Source organism: Triplophysa dalaica, chromosome 24, assembly GCF_015846415.1.
Source record: "Triplophysa dalaica isolate WHDGS20190420 chromosome 24, ASM1584641v1, whole genome shotgun sequence".
NCBI lineage: Eukaryota > Metazoa > Chordata > Actinopteri > Cypriniformes > Nemacheilidae > Triplophysa > Triplophysa dalaica.
In genome coordinates, this window is record NC_079565.1 from 7,081,270 (window position 1) to 7,103,662 (window position 22,393).

The window sequence follows — 22,393 nt, forward strand, 5'->3', positions numbered from 1 at the left end:
AAACATTGAGATCAACTGCAGATTTGAAAATGCTTGGTTGATATATTTTCCCATCAGGGATTTTCATACAAAATGGAACGTTCTTGACAGGCCAGAATTGTAAAATGCTATTGAATGTAATAACATAAGCAAAACATTTTTTTTGTTTTATAGCAGATTTTCTTTGGAATGATTTATTGGCAACAGGATCTTGACCGGATGACAATCGGTTCATTGCAAATGCAATGTTGCATTTAACAGGAAAATTTTGTTTTAAATCCAGAACCGGATTGGTCACAATTATTCACAATAGAATTGTTTCCCTGTAAACGGAGATCTAAGGACACCGGACAATTTCACACACAGCTATTATTACATTTCAAAGTCGAAACAGGAAGTAAAAAAACATCCTAACAACCAACTGTAATTAATACGATTTTATTAGCTTTAATGAGAAGTAAACCCACCCAAGCCTTAGCAGTGGTGGATAAATGTAACTTTATTCACATCTCATACATAGATTTGCATATATTCATATAAAATACAGAATACAGTAGACTGTAACCCAGACAACGACTGGGCCACAATTCCTTGTTTACGTTTGGCACCCTGACTGACTTCGTGCCTTGATGTGTTCTGCAGTCGTAGAAACATGACGCAGGATCCAATTACGGAAGTTGGGACGTGCCAAGTTTGAAATTTCCTGGTTCAGTTCTCTTGCACGTCCCTAAATGTCACAAACCAAACAAAAATCCAATCTGGGGATGAGAACTGTGCCTTCCGACAGTTCGCCAACAACATAGGGCAGTTGTAGGAATTGGCGGGCTGGCTCATATATGGTTGCGTCCTGGGGAATGCCACATGTGCCTTTTTCACAGCTTCAGCCAGTTTTTTCACACAACATGTAGGAATGTTTCACTTCAAACTTCTGACAATTCGTAGTGTGTAGTTTATCGGTTTACTGCTATTTATTGACTATATATGCAACCTTAAGACTTTTGTTTTCTAGAACCAAAGGATGCTTCACCCATGCAGTCCTCTACAGGAACTTATCAGGTTTACCAAACTGTAGATTATAAATGACACACAACACAAGATCTGTTACTTTTCACACGTTGTAACATCACCTGAGCTACGCTGAGAAGGTCTAAAGCGAAACCATTGGTCAAAAAGCAAATACTTTTATTTGACATGCTTCATCGAGAACGGCTGAATGGACTGAATGAAAGCATCAACCACTACAATAAAATCGCTGCCAGTTAACACAAGTTTCTGTAAACATCCACCTTAACCAGAATAATAAATGATTATTCACCAAACTTCACATTACAAAAGACTGTGGTGAAATATGATTTGGGTAAGAAAATGAAAATCACTGAGGCAGGCAACAGGTTATTCCCAACGATACAGACTAGTATATAGATCATTACAACCAGTTGGACGAGGCAGGGTACAAAATAAGAATATGATTTCTGCTGAGAATCATCTTTGAGTCATCAGCAATTGTCTATATGAATTGTAACTATAATAAATCATTATGTACAGGTTAGCGATGTGAGACATCGAAATGCCGACATGCATAATTTGATTCGTATTCAACGGGAGGCCAAAGCTAGAACAGGTTCATGTAACACCTAAAGGTGTTCTTGTGTATTTCTTGAAAAATTATTTGAAATGTCCCAAGACTTTTGCAAATTTGAATGAAAATAGTGCAATATCATCGTAATATTATTTTCCATAATAAATATATGGCTGGTCTTCCAAGAGAATCTTTACAGGAGCCATGCAATGAAAGGCACAAAATACGGAGCAAAAGTGTACATGCACGTTTTTTTATTTGTCAAAATAGCATTTCAGGTGCCTGCAATGCAAAAATGGGACTGAAAAATTGGTTTGACGCAATCCAAATTTTTCTATTCAAATTGTATATGTGTGGTGTAAAACTACGATTCTGTGTACCGTTTTAAAAAAGTCGCTGTGTTTGACATAATACTACTTCAGCTTATTTTGATGTTTACATTTGTTTGTTAGTTGATATAAAACCATCTATGTTTGTGTATAGTTATGTCGATGTATTAGCTATCATATATTTTGCTCTTGCGAATTAAAATTATTAGAATTTCATATTTTTTTACTTTAAATAAAAAATCTCTGAGTAATAAAACTCAATAACCGTCGATAAAAGCTGAATCTATAAAATTAGCAGCCACCAGAGATTTTTATACTAAATGACTTCAAAAACACTGAAACAGACGTTATATATAAATGTAACGCAAAACTTTTTATCACTGCCGTACTTAGAGCAGATGAAGAAAAAATCTTTAATATCTGATATATAGCATTAAAAACAGAACAATAATGGCTTCTATCAAATGAGGAGCTATAAGTACATATATGAGTGTTTGTTGTTGAAGTACACAAGCAATAAGGATTACGTAATATATCGTAAGCTTGAAACTTTGTGTCGTCTCAAGAATCATCTGACGACATGCAGGTGCCATGTCATATTCGCAAAATAAATAAATTAAGTCCACACCACCAGTTTACAGCGAAAATTAAAACAATTCACAAATCAGATGATAAACTCTAAATATGACTTTACTGATTCGAACGTTCCAAAAACTTGAAAGGTGGATGCCCAGAGCAAAGGAGAAAAGAGAACAATGGGCTAAGGAAAGAGGGTAGAAGATGGACCAGTGCAGTTGGAGGTAGTCAATCCTGCTGTCACTCCATTATTACAGCCATGTCTTCTTAAGCAACTGACGGATGCTCTCCTTCTGAACTGCGGTGAGTTTCTTGGCGCGAATCCGACGCCGTCCTGCTTTTCATCATGTACCTCCTGCACAGTCTCCCTGTAGTCTCAGAGAGAAGGAAGCGTTAAAGAGCACGAAGAGCAATTCTCAGGAGTTCTCAGGAGCGACTGTATCCACCCCAAAGGGTTCAGCAGTGGTTGTTGAAGACTCAAAGAGCAGTTCTTGAGTTGGAGGCCAGTATGTGTCCTTCGCAGGAGAAGATGTGAGAAGCTTTCAGAGGTGCTGGTCGATGAGTTCTGTCCATGGTGTGGTCTGAGAAAGCGACTGAAAAAGCGATTTTGTTGGTGAGAAACACAACCGAAGCTTGTAATAGGGCTTGTGTAAAAGCAGATTATACTAAGGTGTGTTTTTGTACATTATTTACCTGCGTTGTGTAGCTGGGAGCTGGATTTACACAGCCCTGATAATATTTAATCTGTTTCTGGAAAACAAAACAGGAAGTTACTGTTAATCTTTGCACCGAATTGGAAAAATAAGTACAAGGGTCCCAAAATGTAATGTGAGACTTAAAGGGAAAATTTGGTCAAACCTGTATACAGTTCTTTGTTTGGTTGAACACAAAGAAAGATTTTTGGAAGAATGTTAGCACATAAGATTTCTGGGTCACCATTGACTACACTCTTAAAAGTAAAGGGGCTTAAAAGGTTCTTCTCAGCGATGGCGTAGAAGAACCATTTTTGGTTCCACAAAGAACAATTCAGTCAATGGTTCTTTAAAAACCATCTCTTTCTTACTTTTTTATAATCTGAAGAACCTCGTCGCAAAGAAAGATTTTTTGAAACAGAAAGGTTCTTCAGATGTTAAATGTTCTTTAGATGTTAAATGTTCTTTATGGAACCAGAAGGTTGTTCAATGGCATTAAAAAACCCTTTGAAGCACCGTTTATTAAGAGTGTACAATAGTAAAGTATTTTTTTTGTTATGTTTAACACAAAAGAAGATCTTTTGAAGAGTTTAGGAAAACAAACAGTTCTGGGGCACCATTGACAACCATTTTAATGCTAGTCAATGGTGCCCCAGATATCTCGGTTGCTAACATTCTTCCAATTATCTTTCTTTGTGATCAACAGAACAAAGACATTTATACAGGTTTGGAACTACTTGAGGTTGAGTAATTCATGAAACATTTTCATTTTTGGGTGGAGCATCCCTTTCATATGAATGTTCACTTTATCAAAAAAAAAATGCATAACCAGGTATTTGGTAGATCATTTAGGTAATAAATAATTAAAATAGTAAATAATTAAATTGACAACTTAAAGGTTTATAGAGCGTATCCACAGTTAAAAACAAACTTCACCTCTTGTTTATTTTTGCAAAGTAATCTGTTTCTGTGACTGAAAACCAAATTTCGAAATGTGTAGATAAGTGATTGTTTAAGAAAGGGTGTGGCAGAGTTTTTACATTTCTGAACACTTTTAGGTACCACCCCAAGTTGTCAATCTTGAAAAAGTGCTTAACAAAAATATTGCACGCTATGAGGAAGGTGAACTGTGCTTAAACGTTACTTTTCCGATATCTCCACATCTAATGGGGGTATATGGGCTTCCTCCCCAGAGAAAAGGGCGGGGCCTTCTTCTACACTCCGTTCGGTTTGAGGGGCATTTCTTCTAGATTTAATCTGCAAGACAATTGGAAAAAACAGTTGAGCAAACCAAAATGTAAAACATATGTTTACAACCCTAAATAAAAAAGACTGAGGTACCTTCCAGACCAACAAAAACAGCACTGCTATGAAGGGGATGGAGAGGAGTGACAAGAGGCTGCTCTCCACGACTTTCGAAAGAAACGCTCCTGTGCAAAAATGAGACAATGATCGGCAAATGTTCATTCATCTACAAGATAAGGACAGAGATAACTATATGATCTTAGTACATCTATCAAGCACTTAAACGTCCAGCATTACCAGCATAACAGATTGGTATCCGGCAAATAATTATCAGAGCGATAGTATATCTAAAAATGAAAATTCTAAAAACTACTGTATATGACTTTCCTTCTTCCGTCAAACAGAAAAAGAATCTGAAGAATGTGCACACAACTGTTTCCCATACAATAAAAGTGAAAGGAGACTAAGGGGGTAATACATTTCTTTGTTCTGTTGAACACAAGATATTTTAAAGAATGTGGGAAACATCACAGCTCTGGGGCACCACTGACTACCATAGTAAAAAAATGTCCTACTATAGTACTCAATAGTGCCCCAGAACTGCTTCATTACAAACATTATCTATTTTGGGTGTTCGGTGGTTCAACGAAATTTCTGTAGGTTTGAATCGACTTGAGGTTGAGTAAATGATGATGGATTTCCATTTTCAAGAGTAGTGTTTCTTTAAATGCATGCAATAATTTACAGGACCGATAATTATGCCAAATCTCACCTTTCTCTATGGCATCTGATGAACCGTTCTGTTTTTCTAGAAAAAGGCAGAAAGAGAGAAGCATTAAAAGTCTCAGATGGATCCGTTCATTGTTAGACGCTTAAAAAGTCGGACACAATCTCCTTTTCTTTCCATCCCATGAAAGAAGCGATCTGTCCGCTTTCAGAAAGAAAGAGCTTGTGCATGGGAAGATGGGAAGATTGCTCTGTAATCAACATGGTGACTTTGATTCTGCACTCTAGGGAGCATCTCTGGGTTTTGAAACTCGACTGAGACTTTGTCATAATAGCACTGACAAAAACATGTTGCTTCTCTTGTTTAGTCCGGCGGCTTCGTTTGAAAAGGCGTGGAACTCGCGAACACACACATCCACCCACAGACGCACACACAACCGGCACAAAATTGCAACAAAAACTGCCACATGAGATATGATTTAAAAGAGGGTGTTAACATCTAAAACCTCAGTTGGAAATGGGTGTCCTTCCACAAACGACATTCTGCGGTTTCACAATAGCTTCATAAAACAAAGAAAACTGCAATGTGTGTATCCAGCCCTTGTACAAAATCTGATTATGACATACGTCTTACCATTTGTGCTATGGTGCCGTGACCCCGGCGACGCTGTTGTGGTCGATATTATTGTTGTTTTTGTAGATGTGGGACACGGCAGTGGCTCGCAGTCCTCCGCTTCTCTAGACGAATTGGCGGTGTTGAAAAAATCCTCCACAAATTCAAAGTACTTCGCTGTGTACCACATTTCTTCTATGTAGTGACACTCGAATTCTATCATTGAATCCTCCTGGTTTGCGGAAAAGCAATAAAAACAACACAAAGCAATTTGTATCTGTATGTTTTTTTACAAAGCTTAACAAAGAAATAAATCTGGTAACAAACGTAATAATCCAATACTGCACAGAGAGGCCATATGGTTTTATTCCCAAGCATTTAACTGATTATTGAAAAAGAAATGAAGCAAGAAGGATACTAGTGAACCGTGGAAAAAGCTGCAATATGACTAACACAGGCCCAAATTATTGCCATATGTTTTTTCACCTTTACAAAACGTCAGGTTTTGTGTCTGACCGCATAAAAAAAAACTTAAAACTGAAGGTAACTCACCAAGCTTCTTCCCATGTGATATCGCATCTCTTGCAAGATTTGGACAAAAGTTCCTATATTGTCTTTATTGGAAGATATGTTCCCAAACTTCTGCGCCAGGCCTTTTAAGCTCATCTCCAAGTGGAATACATTGAGCTTCACCCAGCACATGCCACTCTTCAAAAAACAGTGACGTTATTTAATAAATAGTATTAAATAATATTTTTACTGCAGTAAATAGTTTCATGATGACCGTATAAAAACTCACCGCTTCTTTAGGTATATAACTTATTGTTATCTTGTAGTCCTTTGGAATATTCTGTTTCTATCAAGAGAGAAAAAACACACCAATTCCACCTGGCAACATTTGATCATAAAAGCAGGCTATACTACATATGAACATTTTCTCAACGATGAAGTCAGAAAAATAAAATGTGAGGAACCACAATGTAAACAAGAAATGAAACTAATTAGGTTTATGTTTTATGTAAAGTTATGTTTGTATAACTTATTTGGCCCAAAAGTTTTACATTTTAATTACTGAATGTCAATCGACAAGCAGCACATACTGCATTACTTGGCAACATAGTTTTGTAAGAAAAACAATGAATATCATTAAAACAATGATCAAAGTGCTACAGTAAATAGTGAAAAAGCGGGTAATAATCCCAAAAAACGTCATGATATACATATAATATTGTAATCTAAAACTTATTTCTTCCTTACAAAATAAATATCAGCTTCTTACCAACAAAGAAATCTTTTTGATGTCATCTGTAATGGGATTCCCTATTTCACTGGAATAGGCAGCGACTGTCATGTACAGCAATAAATGGACACAGGTGCATATCCAAATCTGCAAAACAAAAAGCATGTGTTTTTATATATCAATCATGAATCTGAAATCTTTAAGAAGGCAGATCTGGATCAGGCCGAGCTAAATCAAATTCCAAACGATTTTGTGTCCCGGATCCTTATTATAATCCCACTGTTTGAGTGAAGTGTGACACCAAAGAGAAACAGGTGCTATTTTGAGAATAAATGGGTCTATTTCGATCCAAATAAATGCTATTTATGTCTTCTGTAAATAAACTGTGCTGGCTTAGAGTTTACAGCTTTTGCTCCACATTTCCCATACCTCGGATCTCAGCCTGTTGTGTAACACAAGGCAGATTTCCTTTCAACCCTGATTACAAGGGTTATCCCTCGCAAAACAATACACAAGCTTTGTCAGGAAAAACGGGCGATGGAGAGTTTGGGGAGTTGATGTATGAGAGCAGAGGGTAAGGAGAGGAGCGGCTGGTCAGATGTGAGATGCTTTGAGAGTCAAACTACACTAATAAAAAACATATGCGTTTTAAAGGTCCAGTATATGACATATAGCAGCATCTAGTCATGAGGTTGTAAATTGCAACTAATGGCACATTCCCCCCTTCCTTAAGAAGCACTATGGTGGCTGACACAGTACTAAGATGTCGATTGTTTGCTGAAGGAGATAACATACTTACAAAAAGGGCTATGTACAGCAGTTTGCTACTGTAGAAACAACATGGCGGATTCCATGTTAGGGGACCCGCGGTATATTTAGATAGAAATAGATCATTCTAAGATGATAAAAACATAACGCTTTATTGTGTAAGGTCTTTATACACCTCTGAAGACAAAGTTATGTATATTATATTGCATTTCTGTTAATTGATCCTCCAAAAACTACACATTGGACATATAAATGTTTGATGTGCAGAATTGGATAGTTCCAAATGTCTATTAAGGATTTGTTAAAACTTGAGTTATTTAGAGGTAGTCAAACCAGCATAACATCCACTGGGTGGGTCTAGCTCTTCACATAAAACAATATTCTAGCTAAAACTATGAGGAAGCAAAAATATTTTTTTATAACTTTTAAGACATTTTACCCTTAGGCTGGTGATTGCCACTATACAATTTTTGACGAAATCTAGATACGAGTTAGTTAATGTTGTTTGAGGAAAGCACAGGGTTTGAAAACAATGTAATCTGAACGCCTGCAAGCGATCCAAGTCACGTCAAAGCACCCCGAGTTTCCATGAAAAAGCGAACACGCATCTCCTCCATTTCAGACAAAAAACAAACGTCTTCCTGGTTCAATAGTGCATGCTTATTTGCATCAGACCAGAACTGAGATCCGTCATATGAAAATGCTTAAAGTTTGTGTTTTGAATTTATGGATTGCATCAATAGCAAAAACCACATCAGAGCATCTGGAATTTAGTATCCGCTCAAACAAGCAGTTGAGCTGTAGCTTGTCCATCAGACAGTTTTACTGGAGGCTGTAATGAATTTTCACGTGTTAATAAATCTTAAGACCATCAATGACCCAGATGAGAATTGGTTGAAACCTGGTCACTGAACTAACCCAGATGTTTTATTTGTTATGTATACATTATTTGAGTCCTCAAAGACTTTCAAGTGCTTTTCTAGTCAACAACAAACCTGAGTCTACAACAAGTGGTGGAACGCAAGAGGGAGCGCGTTTGGAAGCAAAAACAAACGTCTATCTGTCTCTTATTTGACCACTTGAACCGTCCGAGCCCTGACTGCCGTAAATCAAGGGTGCGTTTTTAAACCCGTGCGCTGACAGGATCCAATGATCACCTCAACCCCACGTCCCATCTGGCTGTCCCCCTTTTTGGGGAATGTGGATGGAAGTGTTCCAAAATAGGTTCTCGCATTCATCACTTTTAGTTCTAACATAAAGGTTAAAGAAAGTCAGCGCGCACCGTGTACCCGATTGACCATCCGCTGTGGAATCTATACGTCTCGCTAAGAGAATTACCTGTCAGTGGAGCAGGCTATATGGCAGCTCTTAAAAACCTCACACGATTGGTTGTATAATCACAGCGAGTATCACTTCGACGTGAAATATAGAACCCTTTTGATAAATCCCTCGGTTATACGCGATCGCAGAAACTCCACAGGGGTTTAGGCAGCAGAAAGCAAAACGTTTTCAAATACATTCACAATGCATACATGTATGCACAGTAGTAGCAATATCTATAGACCACTTTGCAAGATGTAAACACTGTCCAGCAGCACTTCAATCTGACTTATATTATTCAATCTGAAAGATATTTGTTTAACATTTAGATTTGGTTATAAATGTTCTGTTGGTTGTATTCTGTTTAAGAGTTTGTGCAATGTTAAAAACCCGAAACAGGAAGTTCTTCTGGACTAGCGTTGTTAACGCTTTTTAAAGAGGTCTATATAGAAGTAGTTTTAACTTGTAGACATAGTATACTGTAGATTAGGGAGGTCTTCCAACAACGGACTTTTCGATTAATATGGTGGAATAGTTTATCTAGAGCTTTTCTGTGTAATGTATGCATTCGGCAGACGCTTTTTTCGGACGTTTATAAGTATGCATGATCTCCAAGAATCAAACCACAAACTGCTTAAGTCGACAGTCATTTGGTAAACCCCTTCTTTGAAGGTCTTTAAATTCTGTCAGCAGGCAGACAGCGAGTCAGGTTAATTGTGCTTTTTAACCTTAAAAAACCTGTCTGGAGTTCTCTGCATTCTCTTCAATTCTTATATGTTTCGTTTAAGAATCCAAGAACCTGTTTTCCCTAAACGCCCCCGAGAAACATGTCAAGCCGAGGTCAGGTGAATCTAAAACAAGATTTCTTAAGTCCGAATAGCCAACTAATTGTTTAGGCGAGCCCCAAAAAACTCTTCAAAATGGTCGAGCTGGAACAGTTACCTTAAAACAACACATCAATGAGAGAGGTCTTTTTCAATTACCCATCCGAAGGAGATGAGAGGCAGATGGGTTATTTCATTATGCCTGGAACAAAATGACCACTGGCGACCATGAATGCCAGAGTCATGCTTAGCAGACACTTTGATCGCCAGGGTTTATTAACTTTGCAAGCACAGAGCGACATGCTCATTTCAAACAACGTTCCATTGACAGCCTAATCTTATTAGCGAGGACATAGGCCAGTGAAAAAAAATCAAATGTCCTATTCAACATCTTCCATAAGAAGGGCTTCACAGTCATCACTTGGATAAACTCCACAGGAAACATCGGACTAACACATCAACTACAATTGCAAACCCGTGTGTGACACACAATGTTTGAGGCTCAAAGCACAAAGATCCTCAACAAGCTAGATAAACAGGATTTCTGGAATCTTTTAGTTTTGATTCTGAAAACTATCTGTTGCCGGAAGGCATCCATGTGACCTACTTATGCAGTCCAGAGCACGGAGAGGACAAACATCAGTGGCCGGAAAACTGGCGTAATCGTTTCAGCCTCCGTTATGTAGCCAGTGACCAGCATCCACTCCAAAACCGCTCAAATCGAATTTGTATTGGCAAATTGCACTCAGACTGCTCAGGTGCACTTTAAAAAACCCCGCTAACCGAATAAACACTACAGAAGACGGTATCACATGTCTCCGCGAGTATTTACACTTTCTCGTGTTGCCGGTCAAGAGAGCCTTTCTTATCAGCCGTGACTTTACATTTGCGCAGCGGTAACCCGTGATTTTCCTCACGGCCTAAAAAGTAGGATACGCAATTGTACCGTTGGGCGCACCAAAACAACTCAAGATGTTTCGACACCAAAGCAAACCATAAAAGAGCGAAAAAAGGAAAAGGCAGAGCTTTTGTTGAGGTCACATCCAAAAGGCAACATCAATTACGCGCCGACATCCCCTGATGAGTGTTTAAATAAAGGGCAACAGGCCACAAGAGTCCAATGACATGCGATCTGGCTACCCGATAGCTAATTTTGAAGAGACCTTAGGACTGGGTGGGTGCAAAAATAATAATACCTCACGACCTGGTGGGAGGCCCTCATTTCGAAGAGGTAACTGAGAAAAGTAAATTTTTATGCAAGTGGAACCCTCCCAAAAGTCTTAAGAGATGTGAAAATCATTTAGAACATAAAAAACCTGATAAACGATGGGTGCCTCAATACAAACCCAAATGTATCCGGCCTGACGACCACCTTGAACGCTGCTTAAAGTAAAGCAAAAACAGAGCCATGGAAAACACAATGCCGAAACAATACTTTAGCAGTAAGGATCATGTGTTCGTTAAAACTTGCATCGTCAAATGCGTTTGCCATGTTCATTTCACACAGTTCTATAATAAAACCAAATGATTTATTTGCCGGTGCTGGGATTTTGTCTATACGTGGGCCCAATGCACTTTAGAGAGCCCATTACACAATTAAGCTGTTTCCAAACACAGATGAAGTTTCACCTTTTATTCTTTATGGTTATTCTCTATTGAGAACCTTGTATTATTTGGACTAGGCTCAATCTGTTTATAAAAGCCAGTAGCAGGGAGAACAAAAGGAATACGGCCCAAATGAGCTGTGGAAAACTTTGTAGAGAACACATTTGAGAAGGTTTGCTGAACTGATCACAGACTATATTTTCATGTTGTAAACTTTCTAATGTAAATAATGACTGTATTCCACTGTGAGTGTATGGCTGATAATATTATACATCGCTATCTGATTTGCAGATCATAAATCTCAGGCGTGAACTTCATGCACTGTCAAGTCTACAGCACAAACAGGAAGAAACGGTAATGTAATAGTTATGCTTAAAGGGATACTTCACCCAAACCTTTGAGTTGTTCCAAATCTGTATAAATGTCTTCGTTCTGATGAACACAGAGAAAGATGTTTGGAAAAATAGAACCAAACAGATCTTGCCCCCCATTGACTCCCATTGTAGAAAAATTACTATATCATCTTTTGTTGTTGTGTTGAACACAGAAGGAAAACATTTTTGAAGAATGTAGAACAGCTAAAAGTTCTGGGGCACTTTTGACTACCATTGTATTTTCCCTACTACGGTAGTCTGGTTATAAGCATTCTTCCAAATATCTTTCTCTTTGTTAATCAGAACAAAGACATTAATACAGATTTGGAACAACTCGAAGGTGAGTAAATGATGACAGAATTTACATTTTTGGGTCAAGAGAATCATTTACAGCAAATAAATAATTTACTAGTTCTTAACAAAATTCAAAGATGCAACATGTGGTAGCCTACAAAAAACAACTTTTAAAAGTATTTCTTCGAAGGAATTTAAAATGCTTTTCAATAAAAACTGATATTGTATTAAGTTGAACCGAACCAATTGGGTCCCACATCCAAGAATGACATCATGAATTTATAAGAAGGAAAGCGTTGTATATATATATATATATGTAAATATGTACATTTATGAATGCATGTGGGTAGTTGAAAAAAATGCCGTAGATGTGTCAACAGTGTGACAGCAAATAAAATAAAATGGTTAAACATATATTATTTTAGATTATTAATATTAATATTTAAAATATAAAATAGCATGAGACAGACGTATCTATATTGTTAATTTTTTTCTAAATGTTTTCGTTCACACCGTTCGACACATCTATTTGTCAACTACCCGTATGTTTAAGAATACCATATTTATAAATGAATAAGAAAACTTTTGTTATCCTATAACACACTGAAAAACATGTGACTGAATCAGTCTGGTTTTGTTATTTTCTAGCAGAAAACATCACTTCTGTACTTTATATTGCAATAATTCAAATATTAACAAACATTGGCAGATAGTTAGCAAACAAATGTTCGTTTACAAGACACCTGTCAGCAATATGCAACATATGCAATCTGTAGCACTGTTGAGGTGTTAAAATACACAATACACTTTCTTAAATTCGTATCTTATCGTAACAAAATCTCTCTGGAGGAAACTCGGTTTGCAGGAACTTCATCCATCATTCGGACACGCATTCCTTTATCACATTAAAACACACCAGATAGAAGTCTTTGATGTGTTACTTATGAAGAGGTTTTTTTGTGTAGCACATTTCCTTATAGTCACGTTGCAAGCTATCTCTAATGTATTTCTCCAGTCGAAGGTGTTTGCTTTCATGGTAGATGTTTCACATAACTAAACCCCAGTTTTGAAACAGAGGCCGGTGCAAGTCGCATCTGACGGCATCAAATGCGCGCGTTCACGTCAATTATTATACATAATGGGCTTGACTCGGTCACGGTGGCCGCAGAGCACCGTGCAATGACACGCAGCCAAAGTCCAGCAAATAAAAAGCTTTCCACACGCATTAAATTCATTAACCACCGAATCAAATGACTCATTCTTAATCAGAAATCGAAACGCTGTCATATGAGAGTAAACAAAGCGTCCCTTTGCATGTTTGCAAATGATTAACTCCGTGTAAGGTTACAAGCATTAATGCAGAAGAGAGGGGAATGAGACTTCGAATATAAAGGTAGGCGTGTCCCATTCTTTGCGGGCTGCATTAGACAGAGCAATAGCCTGTGTTTGAAGTGATACAGGCTGCTTTGTCATGGAGTCATACTCGAAGCATGAGAATACTACATCATGTCTACTGGGTCCCGTGTCTCATAAAGATCTGAGCTCTGATATGTAGAATCGTTTGGTGATGAACTTTATAAAAAGCTAAAAGAGCATTGCGCAAGCATCCATCTAAACTCAGTTTAATAACTCATTTGTAAACTCATTGTAATATATCAATATACATAAACGACGAACGCAACATTTCAGTTGATCGACTTAAGAAAAGAAATGCGTTCACTGACGCACGCACTGCGTTTACGCAAATATCCCAGCAAAGTCAATGAAAGGCGCACATTGCGCACCGTGCGTCTAGGCTACATTCAATTTCTACATCAAAGTCCAAAGGTCCCGCGGGTTTATCAGTTCCATGTTCATCTTATCTTATAGTCTAAGACTCCATATCCTAAACTCGACCATAAATGATTCTGAAGACACCTCAGGTAGGCTAAACTTCAAACATGTACTATAGCGTCAATCTGTTATATGGTCGCGCGGATTATGTCGGATGAATGTTTGATCCAAAACAATATCTCACCACAATCATATCGACTGTGAAATTGCCCCTGCGGAAAGATCAAAGCCTTTCGTTAAACTTTATCGACTGTATTAAGTAAAAAATGACAAAGAAACAATTATGCGGTTTATCCTCCCCTCCTATGACTGTCTAAAATGATTACCAGCAAATGAAGTGCGCAAATGTTGCGCTTGTTCGTGCGTATTTATTTTAAATCTTTAAGTGGGTGAATCCAAGCATGCAAAACATCTAAATAGGATTAAACGTTATTCAGACCACAATTAGAACACCGTTTTAATATACAAAACATGCTATTAATTCACAGTTTCCCGGTTTGTTGCCTGCAGGGTGCACCGCGTTGCCAAACGCAACGCACCCTAAAGCAAGCGCATAACGCAAAAAAAACACACGCAAAATTCCTCGCGCAAAAGTCGTTTACTTACGTTTGGCTTCTTCATATGGAACGAGAGGAGTAACTCCAATGTGAGCGAAACCCTATTTTATCTTACTTCGGCGGGCAGGGAAAGGGTTCTCTTCATCCCGATGGTGCATATCCAAAATCATCATAAAGTAGAATCCAAATGCGGGAGGATAAGAAAGTCACCTCAATCTAAGCAATGTGGGTAAGTATCCAGGTAGACGCTTCATACCGCACGGTGCACAACAGACGGAAAGAATAAAGTTTTTTCACGCGCAAAGCCTTTTATCGTGTGACTTCAGCGCATTCCCGCCCACCGCGGGTTCTTGCGAGCGACTGCTGCTACGGGTCTTTCTCTCTCTCACACACACACACACACACACGATCGATTTCACAATCACCATCCGAACTTCCAGTCGTGACATATTTGATGGATATGTGTTTCTGCATTTTTTTGCAGCGGGGTGTCCCGCGTTTATGGCTCTGGCGTGTCTGTATAAATTGAGAGTTTTTGCGATGGGAAAAATAGCAAAACATCTATTTGACAGATTAACGTTTGTAAACCATAGCTTTACTACAAACGTCACTGTTAAAGTGGAAGTAATTTGTGACCCTCGATCACAAAACCAGTCTTAAGTAGCATGGGAACGTTTTTAGTAATAGCCATAAATACATTGAATGGGTCAAAATGATCGATTTTTCTTTTATGCCAAAAATCATTAAGATATTAAGTAAAGGTAATGTTCCATGAAGATATTTAGTAAATTGCCTATTCTAAATATATAAAAATGTTATTTTTGTGAGTGGATGGACTGCTACAGCGCCTCTGATGGACAACTTTAAAGGCGATTTTCTCAATGATTCGATTTTTTGCACCCTTCGATTCCAAAATTATAAACATCATCGCCAAATATTGTTCTATTCTTAACAACTCCTACATCTATAGAAGAAGGTTACATCTGAATGAAAAATCATTCAGCTTTCAGATGATGTAAAAATCTCAAGTAGACTGGTTTTGTTGCCCAGGCTCACATTTTGTGGTTACTATGGTTTTACAACTACATCATTTACATCATTGTAAATTTAAACATCATTTTAAAAAGTCTCTTCAAGGCTGAGACATGAGACTTCTCTTCCTCTTGACATGTAAACGACATACATGTGTAACATGTACAGTTTATCCTTTATCAAATAACCCCCATTGAAGCTGTAATTCAAACACGCATTCACACATTCAACTGGCCAAACTTTGCGCAGGAAGTGTAAACAAGTGTTTTTTTAAGCGTTTTTACAAATGATGGTGTAGATTCGAGAGAACGTTCACGTCACATGTCGCTCAATGTTGTCAGATGTGATTAGCAAGTGCACACTGAGGAGAACAGTGACATCTACAGCAGAAGGGCGTTTTCTGCTCTTGAGGTGCCGCCTATAACCTCATACACGACACACGGGTTGTCAGAAATATGCGGGATTCTTGCTACACGTATTCTTTAATTTATGTTTTAAAACGAAGGCTATAGGTTATTATGCGTTCTGAAAGACTCAGGCATATGGTTGTATTATGGACAGCTGCTCACCACATGTCCTCCTCCGCGTACAAGTGCGCGTAAACACTTTTCTAGACTGATATAACAGCGTTGGCAGTGCCTCGTATTTGGGGTTCTCCGTTAAAAGTTTTTCTTAGCACCGTTTAAAGACGCACATGGAAATGTTTTCACGCACAAGTTTCATTGTACATTACGCCATATTCATATTTTACGCAAAAGCGCACCGTAAACATTTGCATATAGCCGGAGCTTCGAAAAGGGCAAAAGGTGCTCTGGTGCTTCTGGCAGCTTGAACACACGTAGATACGCCCATTGACACGGGTTTGGTTTCATGTGGTTTTAAAAGGGAGGTTTATGAGAGATATTTTATACCACAAGAAAGGTGTGAAGAGATGAATTATTGGGGCCTCATTCATAAATGACAAAAAACATGTAGTCTTAGAATAGAGCATAAAAAAACAGCATGCACATAAAATGGATAAAATCTTAAGCTTACTAGATGGGGAAAATCCTTTCCTGTTGTGCATCAACACATAAAACCACGGATAATAATAAACAGGCTAATCTATATAAAAAAGTGCATACTCATATGAAACACGTTTGCTTCACAACAACAACCAAGAAACATTCAAATCACACTTTGTTCAGTTTATTTAGCTCTCTAGTGTCAGAAATCCAAAGTCAGATAAACACAAAGATTTCAGAACACACAGCACTTTTTAAATAACATAAGCCAAGAGTTTTATTGTCACATTGCAATGCAGCATTCAGACAAAACAGGGTACGTGGGATTATTATTTGCGATTTTTTTTATTAATTCACGGGAGTTGGAAATGAGCCCATATTGCTTTCCTGGAAAATGAGGTTAGGTCGTGAATTTATGCAATATTATATTACAAGTTTCACCCATTTAGTAGTGCATAGGCCTACTATTTATTAGCAATTTGGTCAATTTAGCAAATGTTTTAAACATTTCTCGGTTACGCCCCATGCTGTGGGGCAAGTGGTGCCACTGGATATGACAAGTTAAACTGGAAATAAAAAAAAATGAAGTGTACTGTTTTACCTCTCAATGCACTTATCCAAGTGGACAACTTAAATAAAACTGGCACATCCTAACTCTCCCCGCTTATGTCTCAGAAGAAAGGGTACAGTGTCCACCTTTGACCAAACCCTTGCACTCTGTTTTCAGAGAAAGTCTTATGTTTTATGGGTATGTCCGCTCTGTGAACTAATGCACTGTCATACCTCTCTGATCTGATATCATGTATTATTACAGCTTTTTCCTCTTTCATCAGCTCTCACCAGGCTGTCATAGGTTTCACTTCGCCTCCCTTCGCACAGAATTGCATCTGCATGCGGAGGAGGGATAACTTAACAGTCCTTCATATTCTGCTGCACGTTTTTCTTGATATTAATGGCACTTGTTGAGAAGATCAGACAGAAGTCTTATTTTTCACGCTGGGGTGGGCTCTAATTTAATCAAGGCGTTAAAATGCGATTTTACTTTTCAACACTTTGAACTCGGCACTTAATCATTCCACGATGTTGAACTAACACGGCACAAAGTAACTGCTGGAGCTTTCTGCGTCTCGAGAGATCACCTTTAACCCTGAGGGCCTGGATAACTGTCTGTCCTAAAAATGTGTGTTTCCACCCAGCTCCTCCTTAACCCCCAGAGCGGGGATTTGCTCGAGAGGATGTTTGGTATCATTTTACAAATATAAATTAGTTTAAATTGAGACTTTTGCTTTGAGGTGTGTGCAGCATTTTTTGCGCCGCTATCGTCAAAGGACAGAACTGCAGAAATGTTTTCAAAAAGGTTTCACAAACACTTCTCTACCACTAGATGAATAAACAGATAATCCCGCCCCTAATGCGCCCTATTGGTCGGCTCTGTGTTTAGCATTGGAACGTTGATTTTTCATTTGTCAGCCATTGAGCGATTTTTCTTTATAAATTTATTAAACACAAAAGAAGATATTTTGAAGAATGCAGGACAGTTCTGGGGCCCTTTGGACTACAATTGTCATTTATCCTCCTACGGTAGTCAATGGTGGCCAAGAACTGTTTGGTTACAAGCATTCTTCCAAATATATTTCTTTCTGTTCATCAGAACAAAGAAATTGATACAGATTTGAAACAACTCGAGACAGAATTTTCAATTTTGGTAAACTGTCCCTTATTTCATAGCGCTATCTTTCCATACATTATATGATAATCCCACAAGCAATAAAAACAGCAACCTTTGGGCTATACATTCCTATGGGTAGAGTTATAAAAATATCAAGAAATCCTGATGAATTAAGGTGAATCGCATGTTGTATTTCGCATAAAAACTGCAAACGTGGCTAAACATGCGTTGTGCTTCAAGCACATCAACCTGGAATTTACATGAATGAAATGCATCCGACCCATCTTAATTGCATTTACTCTGCATGAACAGGTAATAGTCATAAAATAGTGTCATGAATATTTCAAGCAAACAGTACATACGTGAGCAGATATTTAACTAGGTATTTTTGGTGATGTATGTCGCCATTATTTTATGAGACCAAAGCCTCTCTTAAGCTACTGTGAAGTGAAAGTGACCTTTTTGTCAGGTATGGGGACCCATACCCGAAATGTGATTTAACCCAGTAGTGAACACACGCACAGCAAGTGGTGAACACATGTACACCCGGAGTAGAGGGCAGCTATCACTCCATTTGGTAAGGTGCCTTGCTCAAGGGCGCCTCAGTCGATACCCACCGGCCCTGAGGATCGAACCAGCAACCTTCTCTAACCATTAGGCCACGACTGCCCCCGGCCTACTGGTGCATGTTCTCATTAATGCAGCAAAATTTACTGCTATAAGCAATACCACATGTTGGTGCTCCGGAGTCGGGTGGTTCAAGAGAGGAGTAGAGCGGAATCGGCATGCACAGTATTGCTATCAAACTCATCAGATTCAAAACAGAAATATTTCCTGTGGCTAGTGGTTAAAGCATGGCATAGCAATTCCAAGGTCATGGGTTCGATCCCATGGGATCGCACACAGTTAGTTAGAAACAAATGTGTAGTACAAAGCAATGTAAGTCGCTTCGGATAAAATCGTCTTCCAAATGCAAAAATATAAATGTAAATGTATTGAAGAAGGTCTAATGGACTTTGTCGACCTTTGAATCGCATGAGCTTGTCCTTTACTGGAGCCCGACCAATAAGTATCATCCATGTCCAATCGGCTGTCCTAGGACGTCAATCGGGACACTGTTTCAGCAAAAATATTGGGTCAAGTTTCTAACTAGAAACGCTTAGATACAAGGGATAAAAAGACTTTGAACAACATTGCTCATTCATGTCATGCAACGAAGGAAAAAAACAAAACGGACAAAAGCAATACTGTAACCTCTCAGTATCCATCTTTCCTCAAAAAGAGGTCACGATGGGTAAGGAAACCAAAAGCAAATCACATCACATTCCCGAAAAATAAAGCAGACAACATCCCAATGAAACCACATTGTTTTGCTGACTATGAAGGCATATCGCCTTACCTTAATTTGTTGAAATATCTTGTAAAAGAGTTTTATTGGATTTCCCCTTAGTTCGGAGAAGACCAATTTCAACTGCAATCGTAAGCACTAAGCTTGATTCGTGTGATTCTTTGCCATCCAGATAAAATGTGGCACCAGCATAAATCGCTGACTATAAACTGCTTTAATGGGTCCAGAAATGAGGTGTGTGAGAGAAACAGGGCCATGCGTGAAACATACTGATACATTTATTAACCATAATATTGTAACTTGGAAATAACGTTGGATTTGAGGAGCTATAAATGATCAACGAATCCTCAGAATTGACTGTTGTTTCCTAAAGGCTAAAAGAAGTAATTACGTGTAATTAAGAAAGGTGTGCTGATAACAAACAATAGTGATGTAAATGCATCATTTTAAGTTATGAAAGTTTAACATCTGTGTGACACGAGCATAATACGTCTTCTTAAAACTCCTTATTTATAATTATGAAAATTAATCAATCAAAATTTTGACAGATGAAAAAGAACAAGAAATTCGACTTAACAGCCATGCAACGTCCACCCTAGCAACCACCTAACAAAGACGTAGCAACCACTGTAAATAGTCCACAGCATCCTATAATGAACAAGCGTCAATGTTTTGCAGAGAAAATGTGAAAAATCTCTGCGTAAATCAAAGTTCTAAGTCTAAATTTACAGCTATGTACAAATATTACATCTCATGAAAAAGTGAAGGATTTGCTGTCGGCTGCTCTGCCAGCACCGTGAGCCACGAAACCGACAGATTAACTCATCCAAATGACATATAATTAAGTCATCAAAACACACACGGATTTTCTCTCAAAATAAATGTTTGCCTCATTTCATATGTTCAATCCTTTAAACGTTAAAAGTGATGTTTTGCAGTGATAAATGAGGCGCGAAGTTTGGTTACAAAATGTGTCAAGACAAATTTTTAAAAGGGCAGGCGATTCTTTCCAGGAATTTTTTTTGGTATTCTGGCTAAAGTCTTAAAGGGAGAGTACAAGCAAAAAGTAAAATTCTGTCTTCTTTGACTCGCCCTAGAGTTATAACCTGTTTATATTTCTTTGTTCTTATGAACACTGAGAAAGATATTTAAAAGAATGCCCGTTCTTGGCCACTGTTGACAAGTAGGAAAAATGACAATGGTAGTCAAAAGTGCCCCAGGACTCTTTCCTACATTCTTCAAAATATCTTCTTTTGTGTTCTACAGAACAAAGAAATTGCATTGACAAAAACGTGGTATAAAGAAACACGAGTATCAATACTGCGCTAATTTGTAATATCGTATAAATAAAATTCCACCTTAAGATTGGTTACAAACTCTCTCTCTCTCACTCCACTTACACTTATGATTGTGATTCACTGATCAAATTACAGATAAAATGCAAAACAAACAAAACCAAAAGCAACTAGACAACACGCGATAATACCCCGTCCATGATAACCACGAAGTGAACCATGATACCGGTGACAGCTCTAATTCAAAGTATACATGTTATCAGTTTGAGTTTTTTGTTATTTGGAACTGACAATTATGAGATTTAATAGATATCACAGTCACTGTGGTTACAGGGCTTGCCAAAAGTTACGAATTCGCGCTTATAGTATACAAATAAGGAATGAGTTCCCTCCCGGTGTGCACGACGGAAAACAAAACACGACCTATAGTCAAACTGCGTCAGAGTTTTAACCGGTAAACAACTTCTCGTCTTTGATCTGATTAGGAACACCCCAGCTAACGTCTTGTGATCAAGGACGTGAATTAACCAAAACATTCCAAAAACACAAAAGGTTTCACATGCTATCTAGACCTGAAAGTTTGCAGAAGATCTTACGTTTGAGCGCGTTGACGTGGCATTAACGTCTCGTAATGCATTTAGTGCGGCAGCTGTGTATTCTACCTTAATTGGATCACTCGATGGCTCTGCAGGGATGCCAAGTGCACCATCCCATCTGAGGTCACGGATACCAGCTGGCAGCCCTTCGATCCATTGGCAATAATTCAAAACGATGTACCTTTGGCTAAAGCTGGATAAAGGGACTTATTGGAACATGTACAAGGTAACAGTTGCAACAAGAAAGCTCAGTTGATTCGTCTGCGACGATGATTGCAAAAACCATTGTAACAGATTAGCATCAGTTATAAGGGTCACATGTGCCAATGAACTTGGCAGACAAAGAAACTTCACACCCATTAGCGTAACACAAGTGTTTAAACAAAGTCTGTGACAGTTTTATTACTTTCGCATTCTTTCACGCCGCATAACACAACTGATAAAGTGCACAACAATAGCTAAATTTATGCACCTGTTACTTTTAGCGTTGAGAGAATTACGTGCAATTCCACCTCATCTGTCAACAAAATATTTTTTCTCCTGGCATTTACACTACAATTACACCTTTATGACTCCAAACGGAGGATTGACATACTTTCACTGAGACACGATGTTCAGGGCCTACCAGCCGATTTGTTGCTTAGTCAGCCTATACATCTGTTAACGTAATCCAGCCCCGACAATCCAACTTAGACTAGGAGGATGAGACCACATGCTGTTAGATTTGTTCTTACGCTGCTAAGAGCACTAAACATTTAACCAAATGTGAGTCAACAGTTCGAATTCGCCTCATTCTGCTGAGATGAACTCATAATTCTTTCAGCCGGACTTTGTGCATTTTACACCAAAATCCAATTGAACCCCATTCACCGTTCGTCCTGTAAATCCCAAGACA

General features: G+C 38.3%; 1 protein-coding gene across 1 annotated transcript; it reads right to left on the bottom strand.

Moving 5' to 3' along the window:
• Nucleotides 1-401: 401 nt before the first annotated feature.
• Nucleotides 402-14,916, bottom strand: kitlga (kit ligand a). The gene is made up of 10 exons (XM_056740499.1): nucleotides 14,604-14,916; nucleotides 7,019-7,126; nucleotides 6,539-6,595; nucleotides 6,292-6,447; nucleotides 5,761-5,971; nucleotides 5,173-5,208; nucleotides 4,497-4,585; nucleotides 4,300-4,412; nucleotides 3,157-3,213; nucleotides 402-3,056 (listed from the first exon to the last, which is right to left on the bottom strand). The coding sequence occupies exons 1-9, from the start codon at nucleotides 14,616-14,618 to the stop codon at nucleotides 3,183-3,185; spliced, it is 816 nt and encodes a 271-aa protein (XP_056596477.1). The 5' UTR covers nucleotides 14,619-14,916; the 3' UTR covers nucleotides 402-3,056; nucleotides 3,157-3,182.
• Nucleotides 14,917-22,393: the final 7,477 nt, after the last annotated feature.